Raw genomic sequence first — 17522 nt, 5'->3', positions numbered from 1 at the left:
AGAGATAGACTCATAAATAGGATGACAGCTAAGGATGAGGGAAATGGCATGAGCAGAGGGATTGAGAAAAATGGAAAAAGGATTCATGGACATGGACAACAGTGTGGTGATTGAAAGGTTTTCTTAGGCTCTGCCAAGGAATAAATGCTAATCAGCCACAAAATTAGGCAGTATAGAGCTTTATTGGGGTTTGCAAGCCCAGGCGAGGTTTTTCAGTCTGCACGGTGGGGCCCAGAAAGTCACGAGCAAACAGGGAATATGGCGGGGTTTTATTTTGGTTGTCCCTCTTCGTGGGGGCTGGGGATTGGTTCCCTCCAAACAAAGCAGCAACACATCATTGGTGGTTCCCCCCACCCCCCCAACCCTGGTTTGACGTCAGCCGTCTTTTCCAGGTTGTGGTTCAGACGCCATTTTGTTCTACCCCACCCATCCTGACGGTGATTGTGGGGTGGTGGGGAGGAGGGATATAAGGGAACTAAATGGTAGTGGAAAAAATACAATAAAAATTAAAATATTTAAAAATATATAAAAAAACAAAATAAAAAGAAAACCCAGCTGATGTCACAGTATCGCCCAGGATTACTGACCAGTGAGCTGTGCTGAGTACTGAAGTCTGCTGCTGCTACTGCTACTGCAGCAGATCCTATTACCGGATGCTTCACTCCTGGAACCTTCGCTAACCACATCCAGGCAGCCTTCCGGGAGCCATTGTAACAGGGTGCAGCCAAGAGGGGGGCCCCAGATAGGGGTTTGTAATGGGCTCCAGAAGAGCTCAGAGATGATTGGCTCCACACCACAGGGCCACACCTGCCCGGAATGCTGGCAGCTGTGGCCAGTTGTGGGAGGAGCCAAAAACGGGGCTGCAGAGGAAGATTGGCGCTGGGATTTAAACCTAGGCGTGGCAGCCATTTGGTGTCTTTTGGGGACCGCACGGCTTGGGTGAGAGTCAGGACCCTGTGGCTTTGGAAGTGCTCCCTTTTTGCCACATGGATGGTGCCAGGAGCCTGAATCACGGACTTCTACTTCTTTCCTGAGATACGGTACCCCAGACTAGGGCAGAGGGAGAAGGAAGGACTGTGCACATTTGTGGGTATTCTAAAGAACTTTAATCTGTATAACTTTTAAATAAATAATAATTCCTTTCCTTTTCACCAATCTTTGGCAGCAGGCAAATTGAACCTAGTATGGGGGGAGGAACCCCCGGAGAAAAAGGGGGTCTTTTATATTGTTCAGCCCCTCCCCCCAGTCAGTTCTGTAACACCATGACTTCTGATGATTGCTGATCCCAGGGCTGACCATCAGCCTCTCACAGAGGCATCTTACATTAATCTGCCTACCATTGCTCTGTGTAACACAGACTCTCCCCTGCACTGTGTGGACATAGCCTTCCCATGCAACAACAAGGGGGCTCACACAGTGGCAGCTCTGAGGTGGTACATGCTGGCCCAGGAAGCACTGCCCATGCACGACACCATCTGCCGTGAACATCTATGGGAGGTCAGGCCTGATGTCCACTTCTACAGAGATCCTAAAGAGATTGAAAAGGGAGAGCAGGCTACAACTGCAAAGGCTGTGACCAAAAGGAATTTCAGGGTGAATGGACTACTCTGGCTCCCAAGTTCACTACTGCTCATCCCGGGGTTGCTGACTGGTCTGAGGGCACAGGTGCCCTCTGTGTCTATTCAGCAGTTCCCTACTGAAGACTGGAGCCCTCAGCTGCCACTGAAGACGGGTCTGCAGCCCCCACTGCCCAGGCCACTAAGTGGGTAGAAACAAACCACTGAGTGGTCTTAAGCTGGCCTTCCACAAATTCTTAACAGAATGGAAATAAGGTTGACGGGAAATAAAGTTTCTTTAAAAATTTTTGTAACAAAAATTTTTGTGATGCATAATTAAATAACCATCATTATGCCTAGAGATCTCCTTAGCCAAATGCCTGGAAATTTTTCCATCTTCTAAGTGACCACAGGCAACAGTTTACCAGTTACTTCACTACATTATAACGTGGGTCACCATTTTTCTGCTCCAATAGCAATCTCCTCACTATTCTCCCCACATGTTTTAATCCTTTGTTAGGGTAGTACCCAACATCTGGGAGCAATTTCTGGAGCACTTTTCTGTTGCCACAATAATGTTGCCTAACAAATCATGTGAAAAACTGTGACATAAGGCCACAAGCATTTAGTTAGCCTATGAGTCAGCTGACTGACTGACTGATCTGGAAATGCCTTGTTTGAGACCACTTTCCTCAGCTCCACCCTCCAGCAAGCTGGTCCAGAGTTGTTCTCTAATAGAAACCAGGGTCTGAGAGAGAACACAAGCGTGAAATGCCTCTTGAGGCTGTGTGCCTGACACACCATCATTTCTCCCATGTCCTACGGGTCAAAGCAAGTCATAAGCAGCTCAGATTCAAGGGGTGAAGAAAAAAAAAATCTACCTCTTGATGAGAGGAGCTGCAAATTCCTATTACAAGGGGTGTAGACACAGGGAGGGTAGAGATTTGGAGCCTCTTTTGCAATTAATATAACACAGTAACAATCTTGGGGAAAGAGACAAGATTTGTAACATGTTTAGAAGTCACCACAGCATTAAATAAATTGGGAGGTTAGAAAATTCTGGAAAATTCCCCCAGTCAGATTTTAGAGGAAGAAGCACCTGTGTCTACCAATGGCACAATTCAGCTAATCTAGTGCACAGAAGACATAGGCCTAGCATAATAAGGGGGATAAAGATGCTGAATGATATCATGACTTACCCAGGTGTCCTAGGCCAGGTGCCAATTCTTAGTTGTGGTTTTATCCCATACCCATAAAAGTACTGATTTAATTCTGAGGTTAACATGGGTATTTACCCTTCAAGAAAGTCTGTTCACAGTAAGGACACGTTTTTCACCAGGGCTATTTATTACAGGCTGTGCATCCTCTGGGAAGAGTAGATCCGACCCATTTCCTTATAAACTCTCATCTCTTCTTTCAAAATGTTAATTACATGGTCATATGTTTAATTCTCTTATTTTTTCCTGTAAAAAAAAAAGTCAGCCCTGGCCGGTGTGGCTCAGTAGATTGAGCTCCGGCCTGCAAACCAAAGGGTTGCCAGTTTGATTCCTGGTCAGGGCACATGCCTGGGTTGCCGGTCAGGACCCCAGTAGGGGTATGTGTGAGAGACAATCAGTCGATGTGTCTTTTCACACAATAATGTTTCTCTGCTTTCTCCCTCCCTTTCCCTCTTTCTAAAAATAAATAAGTAAAACCTTTAAAAAAGATTTGATGAAAACGAGTCTCCATCTGCTAACAGTCATGTTTCAGCCATCCATTGCTGTGTAACAAACAACTCTCAAACCTGGTGACTTTAAATGACAACCATTTTATTATCATGCACTGTCCTGAAGGTTGGCAGGGCCCGGCTGAGCAGTTCTGCTCCACACAGTGGCAGCTGGAAGCTCAGCTGGGCTGGAACACCCACAGCGGCTCACTCACATGTCTGCCATCTTGGTGGAGATGGACTGGAAGGCTGAGCCTCTTCTTTGTGTCTTTCCAAGGCCTCTGCCTAGCTACATGGTGTCCCCAACAGTGTAGCCAGATTTCCTTTATGATGGACTCAGGCTCCCAAAAGTGTAAAGGTGAAAGCTTCCAGCTCTTTTAAGGCTCAGGCCCAGAACGAGTGCCTTTCTGCCTCATTGTGTTGGTTCCACAGGCTCAGCCTGCTTCAAGGGAAGGGCGTAACCCGAGGGAGGGGGTCCTGGGAGCCATGACCCACTGGCTGCCGTCTTTGAAAACCAACCACCACAGAAGACATTACCGCCATTGCCATTTCTTAAGAGTTTATGGTGAGCCAGGCACAGATCTTGGTGATTTATATGTGGTATCTGAATGAATTCTCACAATGCCATGAGGTAAAGAATGTTAGTCTCTCCATTTATAGATGGTAAAACTAAACTGAGGCTTGCTTGCTAATTAGTCAGGATTCTCCCAAGAAACACAAACTAACAGGAGAGGCCTTTCCCTTTCCATGAATATACGTACACTGTACATCTACCTCAGGGAAGTACCTTATCAAAAATTACCCAGCCCTGGCCAGATAGCTCAGTCAGTTGGAGCATCAACCTGTACACAAAAGGTTTCAGGTTTGATCCTCGGTCAGAGCACATACCTAGGCTGCAAGTTCAATCACCAGTCAGGGGACGTGCAGGAGGCAGCCAATAGATGTTTCTCACATTGATGTTTCTCTCTTCTCTCTCTCCCCCGCCCTTCCTCTCTTCCTAACATCAATAAACATATTGTCAGGTAAAGATAAAAAAATTATCCAAAGCATGCATAGTTTCAATAATGGAAGTCATCAACCCTGACCAGGGAGACAAGTGAGGAGAAGGAGGCCAGAAACCACCCCCCACTGCTGGCAGATGTGGGTCTGGTCATTAAGCCTTTTCAGAGAACCTGCTCTGATGAGCCCTCGGTTCAAATGAGAATGTCCACAAGCACATGGGTCTAGCTCTCTTAGTAAAACAAGACATGTGACCAGTCATAACTATTTGAGCATCCTGCACTCCCTGTGAAGATAAAATCCACCCCAGCAAGTATTATGTGACAAAGGACTCTCTTCAGATTTCCACCACCTCAGATGCTAGTGCCAAGTCCTGGGAAAACACTCTCCAGAAGGACCGTGTGGTCCTGCCTGGTTGCCAGGTTGAGGCTCAGTTGCCCTGGAGATGATGGTGGCATGGACATCTCTGCATTCCCAGTCAACATATATGAATTTTTCTCTGTCAAAGTCAGTGAGGCTCATAGTATTTTCTCCTCTGCCACAGCATGTCAGGGAAATGTAAGAAACCCACACACCTGCCAGATTTCTTATTTTCACAAAACTATTAAGAGACTTGACTCATTCCCTCACTTGTTGGAATGTCACACTTTGTTCACCCCACAAAACTGCATGTACACTGGTGCTTGTGGACCCCTCTCTCATCCCCTCCCTCACTTGCCCCATGGAAATCAGCGCTTTCTATATTCTATTTCAGTTACTTATGTATGTTGTTTGTTGATTCCCCCATAAGATGTGAGTTCCACAAGGGTGGGGATTTTGTCCAGTTATGTCCCCAATGCTTACAGTGCATGGCTCACAGAAGGTGCTGAGTACCCGTGTATGGAATGAATGAATGGATGGTTGAAGGGATGGATGGATGGATGGATGGGCATCTGTGTCTGAGTGTGTTTATGTGTCTCATCATGTGTGTTGCGATGGGGCCTGGTATGAGGACATGTGTCTCTGTAAGCCCATCGATCTGTGTGTGCGTTTGTGTCTCCATGTCTCTGAACTCCTTATTTGGGTGGGGTGAGGAGCTTTGAAGCTGCATCCGTGTTCTGTGTCCTCCTGTCTGTCCTGGCATCTGAATGAGGAGAAGAAAGAAGACCTGGCCTTTTCTGAGTCCCCTCCCACTTGCCCCCTCCCCAATCTGTTCCCAAAGGATTGTAGACAAGCCTAACTGTGGGTCACACAGCGACCTTCTGGGGAATCTCAAAACTCCCTTTTTCTAGAATCCCCCGCCAATGGGTGGTGAGGGGGCAAAGCATACAGGGGTGGTAGCCAAGCTAGGGGTGCTTCAGAGAAGTCATCTCAGCCCCCTTTACGGGTGCCAATGATCCAGCCTGAATGATCTGAGGTGGCAGAAAAAAGGACTGAAGTTAAATTTCAGACAGGACTTCCTGACCCTATAAATGTGAGATAAGAAAGGGGTTGTGCAGGTTTATAGAAGTTAGGGTTTCACACGTGAGAAAGGACTCCACAAATGCTGGGGAGAAAACGTCTGATGCTCCCTTCTGGTGTGGGATTGCTCAGTTGATGGAGGACAGCATCTTGATCACTAAGGCGCACAGAAGGGCACCTTAGATACACGAGTCCAAACTGATCAATTTTATCACAACCGAACAAAGGATTTCTCTTCACCAAAGGTTAGTACAGGACAAAGTTAATAAATGACAGGAAACATTATTTGCAAACTCTAAAAAGAAGAAAGGTTAATATCTAGACAATACAAAGAATTCATGCAGATCAACAAGAAGAAGACAGAAATCCCTGTAGAATAAACAGCACAAGATGTGAACAACTTGCAGAAGAATCACACAAGGCACTTTCTTTTCCAAGGAAACACCAAATGGAAGATAATGCCAGTGCTGCAGGAGGACCCGGACACCCAGCGGCCCTAGAATAGGAGGCTGAGGTCACAGTCAGGTCAGGGTCAGGGTCAGGTTTGGGGTCCAAGCTCAAAGAGGCAAGGCAGAAGACAAGAAGTGGGTTCCTGTCACCAAGCTGGGCTGCCTGATCAAGGACATCAAGATCAAGTCCCTGGAGGAGATCTATCTCTTCTCCTTGCCCATCAAGAATCTGAGATCATTAACTTTTTCTTGGGGGCATCCATCAACAACAAGCTTTTGAAAATTATGCTCATGCAGGAGCAGCCACATGCTGGCCAGAAGACCCAGGTCAAGGCATTTGTCGCCATTGGGGACTACAATAAACATGTAGGCCTGGGTGCTAAGTGCTCGAAGGAAGTAGCCACTATTGTCCCTGGGGCCATCATCGTGGCCAAGCTCTCTGTTGTCCCTGTGTGGTAAGGCTACTAGGGGGACAAGATCAGCAAGCCCCGAGCTGTCCTTTATAAGGAGACCGGGCACTGTGTCTCTGTGCTAGTGTGCCTCTTCCCTACCCCCCGGAGCGCTGAGATCACCTCAGCCCCTGAGCCCAGGAAGCTGCTGCTGCTGGCCGGTATTGACAACTGCTACACCACAGTCAGGGGCTGCACTGCCAGCCTGGGCAACTACACCAAGGCCATGTTCACTGTCATCTCTAAGACCTACAGCTATCTCACCACTGACCTCTGGAAAGAAACCGTGTTCACCAAGCCTCCCCGTCAGGAATTCACTGACCATCTGGTAAAGCTCCACGCCAGAGCTTCTGTGCAGAGGACCCAGGCTGCAGCTGTGATTTTATACAAGGAAAACAAAGTGAGTTAAGCTTGTTAATAAAAAGAGAGAAAAAGAAACACACAAGGCCATCAGACATATGATGAGTAGTCAAAGAAATGCAAATGAAAACAAGAAGCTGTCATTTACACCTAGTACACTGGCAAAAGGCAGAAAGCCGGGTAATGCCGAGTGAGGCTGGGGATGCAGGGACAGCCATTCTGGAGGGCAGTATGTTTCCTCCTCAAGTCAAAGCAGCCTGCAACCCAGCAATTCTGCTCCTGGTGTTATCCTAAAGAAGAGGAGGGGCATGAAGATGTCCACTGCAGTGTTATTTACAGCGGTGGCCAGAGCTAGAGACAGCCCAAGTGTCCAGCCCTCTGGAGAGAGTAACTGAGGGGGACACACACCAGGGAGCCTGTCGAGGGTGGTGGGCTACACCTGCACAGAGGAACACAGGGGGTGTTCGCACACAGTGCTTACAGTGATGAGTTGTGAGTCACTGGAAAACATAGAAATTCATGAGTCCATACCTGTAGTAAGTAAATGCACACCTTCGTGAAGAGGGCGAAGATGCGCTCTTGCCCATAGGATGCTGACGCTGGCTGGCAGGTGGAATGAACTCTGAAGCTGGAAAACCAGGTCGTACGCATCATGGTAGAGACTGAGTCAGACAAGGATCATCAGTGGGCACTGAATCTGTGGGAAATCTGTGATGAGGAACAGAATATTTGCACGTTCTTAACACATCTCCCCCACAGATTGCCTGTTGGCTGCAAAAAGAGGAAGTGGTAACTGTACAGAGGGGACACCACCGTGACCAAGTGAGCCAAGTGAGGGGCAATGGACAGGTCACCTCCAGATGCCCCTGAGGAGAAGGACACACCACCGCTGCAGTATTCCATCTGCGGACACATAATCTCAACCTAATCATGAGGAGACACCAAACAAGCCCCAAATGAAAACGTTCTATTAAGGGGCAGGGGCTGTGTCATTCATAAGTGGCAATGTCATTTAAAAAAAAGAAGGCTGTGGGAATGTTCCAGATTCAGAAAAGATAAAGAGATGAGACAATTAAAGGAAATGCCTGATCTTAGGCTAGCTCTTGTAGGTAAGAGAGACACTACAAAGTACATTATTGTGTGGCTAAAAATCACTGGAATATGGACAGAATCTGAGATGAAAGTGTGGTATAGTGTTGAAATGATGAGGTGATAACTCTTCTGTGGTTATAGCAGAGAACATGCTTACTATTAGGAGATATACTCCAAAGTATTTAGGGGTGAAGAGCCAAGATGTAACTCACTCTCAAATGGCTCAGGAAAAAAATTGTGTCTGTGTGTGTGAGAGAGAGAAAGAGAAAGAGGGACAGTATGTGAGGTAAAACATTAATAGGCAAATCTAGATAAAGATTATAGGACTGTTCTTTGTACTGTTTTTATTCTTGCAACTTTTTTGTTAGTTTGAAATCACTCGCAAGTGAAATTTTTTTTAAGTTTTAAACAGCTCTTAGAAAAGTAAATGAAACAAGAATCTTATTATAAAGCCCTTTGTACAAATTAAAAATACAAACCTGCAAGATGGCAAAACACATTTGGCAAGAACCCACAGAACAGAAATGGCAGATGGGCAAGGTAAATAAAAGGAAATCACAGACCAGCCCACTGCAGAAGGCAGTCCTAAGCAGGACCAGTGAGGACGCTGTGGGCTGCGTGGGTTTAGGGGAGGGTTTCAGTTCACTTTCTGCACCTGGGCTGCCCCTAATTCCCAGTGAGATTCCTTCCACACCACCTCCTGGGCCTTCCCCATGGCCACCTCCCAGGGGTGTGCTCAGTGCGGGGCTGAAGATCTGCCCAGACAGGGGAAGCTGCCCACCAGACACCCCAGGCAGGCCTGGCTCTTTGGAGGTCCCTGTCCTCAGTCTCCACTGTCCTCTCCCCCTACATACAGTTTCCTGACACCAAGCCCCCGCCCACAGAGTACCCTCGGCAAACAGAGGAGTTCTGTGGCAAACTCTATCTGATGTCTATCTAGCAAATGCACTGAGCCAGCCCCTGTGCTGAGCACTGGGATACAGGACTTCGGGGGGAGTGGTCCCTGCCCAGAGGCAGCTTGGCGGTCAGCAGTGGTCAGCGGCAGAGCTGGCCTGTTGCAGCCCAGAGAGAGAGAATGGGGATGTCAGGGAAGGGAAAGGTCACTAACTGGGGTCGGGAATCTTCCTGGTAAAGAATACAAGAGGATTGCCCTGGCCAGTGTGGCTCAGTTGGTTGCAGCATCATCCCATAACCAAAAGATTGTGGGATTTGATTCCTGGTCCTGGCCCATGTGATCCCGGGTCTGGGCGTATACTGGAGGCAACCAATTGATGTTTCTCTCTCTCCCTTCTTCTCTCACTAAAAGCAATGAAAAAATATGTCCTTGGTAAGGATTTAAAAAAGAAAAAAGAAAACAAAAGAGTTGGGCTGTGAAGCATGGGCTTGGGTAGGAGTTCATAAAGTATTCCAAACAGAGGGAACAGCACAAAGGGCAGGGCAGGGTTGCCTGCAAGGACAGTGAGGGAAGAAGGGGGTTCCTGGTGGCCTGCATCTCTGCAGCAAACCTGGAGGACCACGCCGCCCTGCATTCACCCTGCCTCCCCTCCCCCACGGGGCAGACGTGGGAGATGCTGGGAGCACTGCAACAGGCAACTTTCACTCAGGACCGAGTGCAGGGACACAGACACAGTAAGACCAGAACCAAGGAGCCAGACTCTGTATGTATTTTCTCCTTCACCCCACCCGACATGACCCCAGCCCCAGCCACCGTCAAAAAAGGACCTGACCCTGACGGCAACATTTCAGCCCTTCTTGTCATCCTGCTGAGGCTCCTGAGATGGAAAGAAAAGAGAGAAAAAAAGTGTTAATAACAATGATGACACCTCCACAAAAATAATAGTGTTGCCCTGGCCAGTGTGGCTCAGTAGGTTGGAGTGTTGTCCTGTAACCAAATGGTTGCAGGCTCAATTCCCAGTCAGGGCACATACCTAGGTTGTGGGTTCCATCCCCAGGCCAGGCTCCTACAGGAGGCAACTGATTGGTGCTTCCCACATCGATGTTTCCCTCTCTCCCTTCCCCTCTTCCTTTCCCTTTCTCTAAAAGCAATGGAAAAATGTCCTCAGGTAAGGATAAAAAAATAATATTAGCGTCTATATCAGGTTTACTTTGTGTCAGGCACCATTCTACACTTACTATGGACTACAACACCCACTTGTGTGTCCTTGCCATTTTTCAGACACACCTATCACAGGGCCTTTGCATGTGCCGTTCCCTCTTCTTGGAATATTTTGTACCCACCTGGTTCGATTCCTTCTTTCAAGTGTTTAAGTATCACCTTCCCAATGAGGTCTCCCTGACCACTCAGTTTAGAGTTGAAAAGCCTCCCAGCACTCCCCACACCCCTTCCCTGCTGTATTTTTCTTCTCACCACTCATTTCCTTCTGAAATGCTTTCATTTGCCTGTGTCTTATTCATTGTCTGCCGCCCCACCCCATACAATGTCAGCTCCATGAGACAGCGGTCTGTATATGTTTTGTTCATTACTGTATCATCCCCAGAGCCCAGAACAGTCTCCAGCACATTGTCCATACTTAGTAAATAAAATGAAACTCACTGAAGTAAAAGCTATCATAAATAGTTTTTACTTTACTGAGGAAGAAACCCAGGTACAGAGGGGTTAAGGTGTTTGCCCCTGGTCACACAGCCAGTAAATGACAGAGCTAGGATTACACCCTCCAGATCTGTAACATGGAGTATTGTTGTTCTTGTTCACCCAAGATTCCACCCCCATTATCCTTCCCACCAGGTTCAGCGGGACCAACTCCACCCCCAGCTCCAAGAATGGGCATATGACTCAAGACTGGCCAATGACAGCACTACATTCCCGTGGGCCTCAGTGATTGGTTCAGGGATGGACATGTGACCTAAACCAGGCCAATGGGAACTTTCTGTGGGAGATGAAATAACATGAGGTCTGGAACATATTTCAAATATTATGTGCAAAAAAAAAAAAAATAGGGAAGAAAATAGGTGAAATGGACGAGAAAGATGGTGATAGTTGACCTGGGCAATGGGTACAGGGAGTTTATTACACTAGTCTCTCAACTAGTGTGTACATAAGTGTTTCCACCAAAAAAGGTTTTAAAAATTATAGCCTCCATTTGTATAAAATTCTAGAAAAAGCACACTAATCTGTGGTGACAGAAAGCAGATCAGTCATGCCCTGGGATAGGATAGAGTCTGGGAGAAATCACAGAAGTTTCTGAGGGAACTTCGGGGGGTGATGGATACGTTCTGCATCGCCTTCATTTTGGTGATGGTTTCACAGATGTATTCATATGACAAAACTCACGTACTGTTCCTTACATATCACGCCTCGATGAAATTGAAAACAAATGTAAAAATAGATGTACCACAGATGTATTAAATCAGCAGCTTAAAAATAAAATTTCAAAAATCAGTAGCAGCTTGCAAATGTATATAAACTAAGTGGCCTCAAAATTCGGTGCCGGTGGTAAACACATCACTGTGCATGCGCTTCGATACTGTCAAACAGCGACGTCAGCGGCAGCACTTTTGCAACGGCGCTCCGCCCTGCGCCTGCGCCGGCCAATCCCCTGGCCACGTGTGGCAACAGAGCACTTGAAGTGTGTCTGGTATGATTGTTAATTTGAGTTTTTAATGTGTTTAATTTTAGTTAATTTTAAATTGAAAAGCCACATGCTGTTATTGGATAGCTCAGCTTTACAACTAAAAGCTTCAAAAACAAATCTAGAATTTAGCTGGGGGGTGGGAATAAGAAGTGGGAAGGGGAAAGACAAACATATAAATAAATAAACAAACAAACAAATAAATCGATCTAAAGCTATTTTGAAATAAATTTATACCTGACATACACTGAACTTTACTCTGAGCTCTGCATGATTTAGTAGCTTACATGAGGCACCTCACAGAATCATCTCAACACCCGCATTTTACAGATGAAAAATCTGAGGCCCAAAAACGGTGTGGATGGCTTGTCCTGATGACAACACTGAGGACTGGCTGAGCCAGGACTGGGGCTGGGGCACCTGTGTCCTGCCTCCTGTGGGGCTCCTCACCCATGGCCCAGCCTCCGCCCCTCCCTCCTCACCTCCAGCTCACCAGTTGCCTGCTACATTTTCCGGATCCCTTCATTGATAGCGTTCACAATTTTCTTCAGCCTGGCCTCATCCACAAAGCCATCACCTTTCTGGACACAGGGGGGAAAGAGCACAGATGTGTGTCTCTCATGGTCTGGGACCCCAGCACCACCCTCCTGCCCTTTCTGGGACCCTCACTCAGAATCACCTTCTTTGAATGAACCAATTTTCCATCCACAAACACTTCAAACTCCCCGGTAGCCTGTGCGGATATGTCCTCCTCCTGGGGAGGGAATGTTGGGGGTGGGGGAAAGCTAAGAGCTCCCCTCCAAGCCCCTTGGGGGCTCTCCGACCCCTGACAACCCCCACTCCCCCAACCACCATCACACTCACAAAGAGTAGACAATTTGGAAACTGCTGCTCCAGACTCTTTTTCAGTAGAATGTACTGGGGGGAGATGAAATCATGTGACCACAGGGTCACAGATCTTGCAGGGAGTAGAAATAGAAACTCCCAGATTTCATGTCCCACACTCTTCCCACCTCCAAAGCCAAAACTACTCACCCGGAGGTTATAGCTTCAGAGGCCACTGGAGGCCAAGGACAAAAGGAGGGAGGCAGAGAGAGACAGAAGGCACCACATTAGTATCTCCCCAAGCCCAGAGGGACCCTGTGAGCACCTGAGTCAGATCACGTCCTTGCCCTGCTCAGAGACCTCCCATAGTGCCGTCTGACTCCGGGCAGGAAACCACAGCCTTCCCCATGATCCACAAGCCCCCACAGGATCTGCTCCTATACCTTTGGGCCCCATCTCCTCCCACTCTGCCCCCCGCCAACTTCACTCCCGCCACAGGGGCCTCCTAGCCTTGCTCTCGGCACCCAGGCATGCCTTGTTCAGAGCCTTCGCACTGGCTCTTCCCTCTGCAGGATGCTGTTCCTCTGGTATCTGCATGGCTCTGTCTCTCCCTTCCTTCAGGTCCCTGCTCATATGTCACTTTCTGAGCGATGGCTTCCTGACCACCCCAGTTAAAACTGCCATCCCTCCCAAGATGCCCTTCGTTCACAGCACTGATCACCTTCTAAGATACTAGATAATTTGCTATGTGTCATACATACTCCACACCAAAATGTCAGTACCACAAGGACAGTAATCTCTGTCTTATTCACTGCTGTGTCCCTTGTAGGTCTGGCACGTGGGAGGTGCTTAATAAACAGTTGTTGAATGAATGAAATAATGAATTCATGGAGTCAGAGAAAGAGATAGAAAGGAGGAGATGGGCAGAGAGAGGGGGAGATGAGGAGACAGGTAGGGAGAAAGAAACACACACAACACGGGGAAAGGAGAAGAGATGAACCGGGGCAAGGACAGCCCTGGGTGGAGACGGGAGAGAGAAAACGTGGTAGTCATAGGGGAAGAGAACCTTGTAGAGCAGGACAGCGGCATGGGGATTAAGGGAATGTCCCTTCTTAATGTCCCCCTGCAGGGACATTCAGTCCTGCATCTCAGGGAGGTCAAGGAAGGTCATTTCTGTCACTGTCATCCTTGACACAAAGAGACACTCCAAATCTGAGCCAGCCTGTACTTAACAGACTCCTTCTCATCACTGCGAAGGCCCATCTCAAATGCCACCTCCTAAGAAAGGCTGTCCCTAACCACCCAATGTGAAGTTCCCTGCCTCATGTCCTCCTTTGGAGCACTGTGTCTTTGGGTCTGCCTTGTCTTGCCTTCCCTAAGGAGGAAAGCTGGTGGCTTTGCTCAGCACTTCATCCCCAGCTCAGGCCTGGCCCATGGAGGGCAGGCCACTCTGTAATGAAGGGAGGGAGAGGGGGAGGTAGGAATTTGAGTCAATGAATGAAGCTTGGAGCTAGGACTCACTTCTGGCAGCAGAGCAGGAATTTGAACCCAGAGCCCTTTAGCCCCCAAGAAATGATAGAGGGAGCCCCAAGTTTCCCACCTGGCAATTGGGACTTCCTCCCCTCACCCTACCTTCAAATCCCCAAAGCCCCAGCACCTACCCTTCCTGCCCTTTCCCCATGGGGAGGAAGGCACGTGTGAGTGGGGACGGCCCCTCACCAGTAGATCACTCTAATTAGGATCTTGTTGTCCACTTCTAAGTACTGGCTGGTGGAGGCAAATGTGTTGGCAGAAATAGGTAAGGAAGTGGCCAAGGGGACAGTCCCCAGGATGGGCGTGGAGATAGGTCCAGCCGTGGAATCAGTCAACTTCGTGTCCACTGGATCTGCCCCCAAGGCGGACGTGAGAGTGGGCCCCAGTAAATCAGTGGCCGACGGAGCGAGCTCAGGAACGGGCTCAGGAACGGGCTCTTGCGTGGTTCCGGATCCACTGGCGACTGATGGGAGAGCCTTGCCGGGGCGTGGCCCCAAGGGTAGGGCGGAGCTCCGTAAGGACTTCAGGTCAGAGACCTTGGGCGGGACCAGGACTGGGACCAGGATCGCAGATGAGATTGGTGTTAAGGGCTTCGTCACAGTCGGGGTTCTGCCCCGGGTCACGGCCTGGAGTGGAATCGGGGTCGGGGTCGGGGTCGGGGTCGGGGTCGGGGTCGGGGTCGGGGTCGGGGTCGGGGTCGGGGTCGGGGTCGGGGTCGGGGTCGGGGTCGGGGGCCGGACCAGGATCGGCGTTCTGACCGCAGTCGGGGCCGGAGCTGGAGCCAGGGACCGGACCGGCATCGAGGGCCTGGCGGGAGTCAAGGACCGGACCGGGATCGAGGGCCTGGCCGGAGTCAGGGACCGGACCGGAGTCAGGGACCGGACCTGGTTCGAGGTTCGGGCCGGAGTCAGGGACCGGACCTGGTTCGAGGTTCGGGCCGGAGTCAGGGACCGGACCTGGTTCGAGATTCGGGCCGGAGTCAGGGACCGGACCGGGATCGAGGGCCGGGCCGGTGTCGGAGCCCGGACCAAGGCGGAGGTCCGGGCCGGAAGGGGGGCTGAGGCCCGAGTCTGGTTGTTCATGGGGGCCTGCGGTACCCGGGAAACCCGGGCTGGGATCCCAGCCTCCCTCCTTCCTGGGGCAGAGCCTCGCCCGCAGCAGGGTTCTAAAACGGGACGGGACCACAAGGGGGCACTGTTACACCGAGTTCCACTCACCGCGCGGGTTCTGTTGCCCCAGGGCCGGGACGTGGCAGGACCTCTACATTTTGCCTCATGATTCCCATCACCTTAACCCCCACCAAGACGGTAAGGAATGCGCGGATTACCCCAGAGTTCCCTCATTGCCGTTAATATTCATGTGTTCGGTGTATGTTTATTGCGTGCCTATCGTGTGCACGGTCCCGTGCTGGGTGATTTTGCAGACAGAGCAGCGATCAGGAAAGCGCTGGCCCAGTGATCAGGCTCCCTGTCCAGCGGGGGAGACATACCCTCACTAAACAATGACCTACTGCGGTCAGGACTGAGGTGCTGTAGGCACCAGCAGAGAGGGGTTAGAGATGTGGTGAGGGAAGCACCAGGACCCGTGGGGTCCCAGAATAAGCTCCAGAACCAGTTTGGGGTAGAGGGGGCCCTTAGAAGAGTAGACAACTGAGAAACCTGGACAATAATAATAATAATAATAATAACAAGAGATTTCACATTTGTGTAGCACTAAGTGCTACACACACGCCCACGTGGCAGAGCCAGGATTCAAATGGATGCTGTCGGCCTCCAGAGTCCTGGTGCAGAGGAAGAATTCTTACCACACTGTGAGCGCCTCCAGGGAGGGATTTTTATCTTGTTCTCTGCTGAATTCCCAGATCCTAGAATAAGGCCTAGCACACAGTAGGTGCCCAATAAATATTTCATTTTTTATTTTAAACAAACTAGTTTAACTAATACTTAGAAGTGGGAAGTATGGCCGGTGTGGGTCAGTGGATTGGAGCATCCTCCCTTAGACCAAAAGGTTTGATTCCCAGCCAGGCTGCACACCCAGGTCATGGGTTCAATCCCCTATCAGGGCAAGTAAAACACCCCCCCACTGCTCCCACTGATGTTTCTCACATCACATCAGTGTGTGTGTGTGTGTGTGTGTGTGTGTGTGTGTCCCTCCCTCCCTTTCTCTCTAGAAGGAATGAAAAAATTTACTTGAGTGAAGATTAAAAATAATTTTTAAAAAGATTTTATTTATTTTTAGAGAGAAGGAGAGAAACATTGTCCTGCCACCCAGGCATGTGCCCTGATTGGGCATTGAACCTGTGACCTCTCGGTTTGCAGGCTGGTGCTTAGTCCACTGAGCTACACCAGCCAGGGCAAAAATGAAAGTTTTTTAAGAAGCGGGAAAAATAGCCCTGGCTGGTGTGGCTCAGTGGATTGAGTGCTGGCCTGGGAACCAAGGGGTCCCCGGTTCCATTCCCAGTCCAGGGCACATGCCTGGGTGGCAGGCTGGGTCCCTGGTAGGGGGGGCATGTGAGAGGCAACCATACATTGATGTTCCTCTCCTCTTTCTCCCTCTAAAACAAAGAAATAAATCAAATCTTTTAAAAAATAAAGAATGAAATGGGGAAAATAGCACAGAAAATTCCTGTGTAACTTTCACATATAAATAAGTAATGATATCTTATGTACCACAGGATGTAAAGCCAGGACACTGAGACTGATCACATATTACAAAGTACAGCAGACCTCATTCAGACTTGTGGCAGGGTTTCAAACAGAAGAGTGAACCACCACTGTGCTTCTCAGTCCTTGAGCCCTTCCTGTGTTAAACCTTGGACCAAGAAAGACACCCAATTTTCTGTATGATGCTAAGGAAGTCTCTACCCCACCCCTCTCTGGACTTCAGCTTCCCCTCTGGGAAATGCACTTTCTTCTTATAGATAATATTGAAAACTAACATTTACTGGGCATCTATTATTTGCCAGTTTTTAATAAAATTCTTTGCACTTATTATTTAATATTCACAACTTTCTCAAGTGGATTCCACTATCATTTTCATTTTACCAGTAAGGACGTTAAGTCACAGAGGAGTGGAACAGTTGTTCAGATAAGTGGTGTAACCAAGATCTGAACCCAGGCAGTTTGACTCCCGTGCATTCGTAGGCTTTTTATTTTACTTTTTTTTTTTTGGAGTGATCATTTAGGTTACTTTATGTACTATTGCCATTGAGCTAAATACAACACAGTTTAGCCTGAAAGATTTAAAGCTTGGCCAAAAGAGAAAAAAAAAATTACAAGTTGCCCCTTGGTGTGGAATGCCTTCTACCTTAGTCCTTTGGAGCTCTGCTTCCTTTCCCCTGTAAAGTGAATAATTTGGACCAGAAAAGCTTTTCCTTCCCTGTGAGCTCTAATAATATGGGATGATCTTCCTTGTTCCAGAAGTTGGCACTTTAGGCTGAGTCTGCAGCAGCCTGCAAGGCAAAGCCATAGAGCAGGGCCTTCTGACTTGGGTGGGTAGGAGGTTCTTCCCCATGAGGGTGAATC

The 17522-nt window shown here is 48.7% G+C and overlaps 1 protein-coding gene and 1 pseudogene across 1 annotated transcript; one reads left to right on the top strand and one right to left on the bottom strand.

Moving 5' to 3' along the window:
* Positions 1-5595: 5595 nt before the first annotated feature.
* Positions 5596-7007, top strand: LOC114511353 (annotated as a pseudogene).
* Positions 7008-12108: 5101 nt separating this feature from the next.
* On the bottom strand, positions 12109-15188 carry SELENOV (selenoprotein V). The gene is given in 6 exon segments (XM_036012772.1): positions 12109-12221; positions 12320-12394; positions 12505-12558; positions 12676-12700; positions 14185-14624; positions 14757-15188. Coding segments are annotated over 6 exon segments (996 nt in total). The 5' UTR covers positions 15081-15188; the 3' UTR covers positions 12109-12143.
* Positions 15189-17522: the final 2334 nt, after the last annotated feature.

This window comes from Phyllostomus discolor, chromosome 12, assembly GCF_004126475.2.
Source record: "Phyllostomus discolor isolate MPI-MPIP mPhyDis1 chromosome 12, mPhyDis1.pri.v3, whole genome shotgun sequence".
Taxonomy (NCBI): Eukaryota; Metazoa; Chordata; class Mammalia; order Chiroptera; family Phyllostomidae; genus Phyllostomus; species Phyllostomus discolor.
This window is presented reverse-complemented; position numbering and strand designations above follow the sequence as displayed.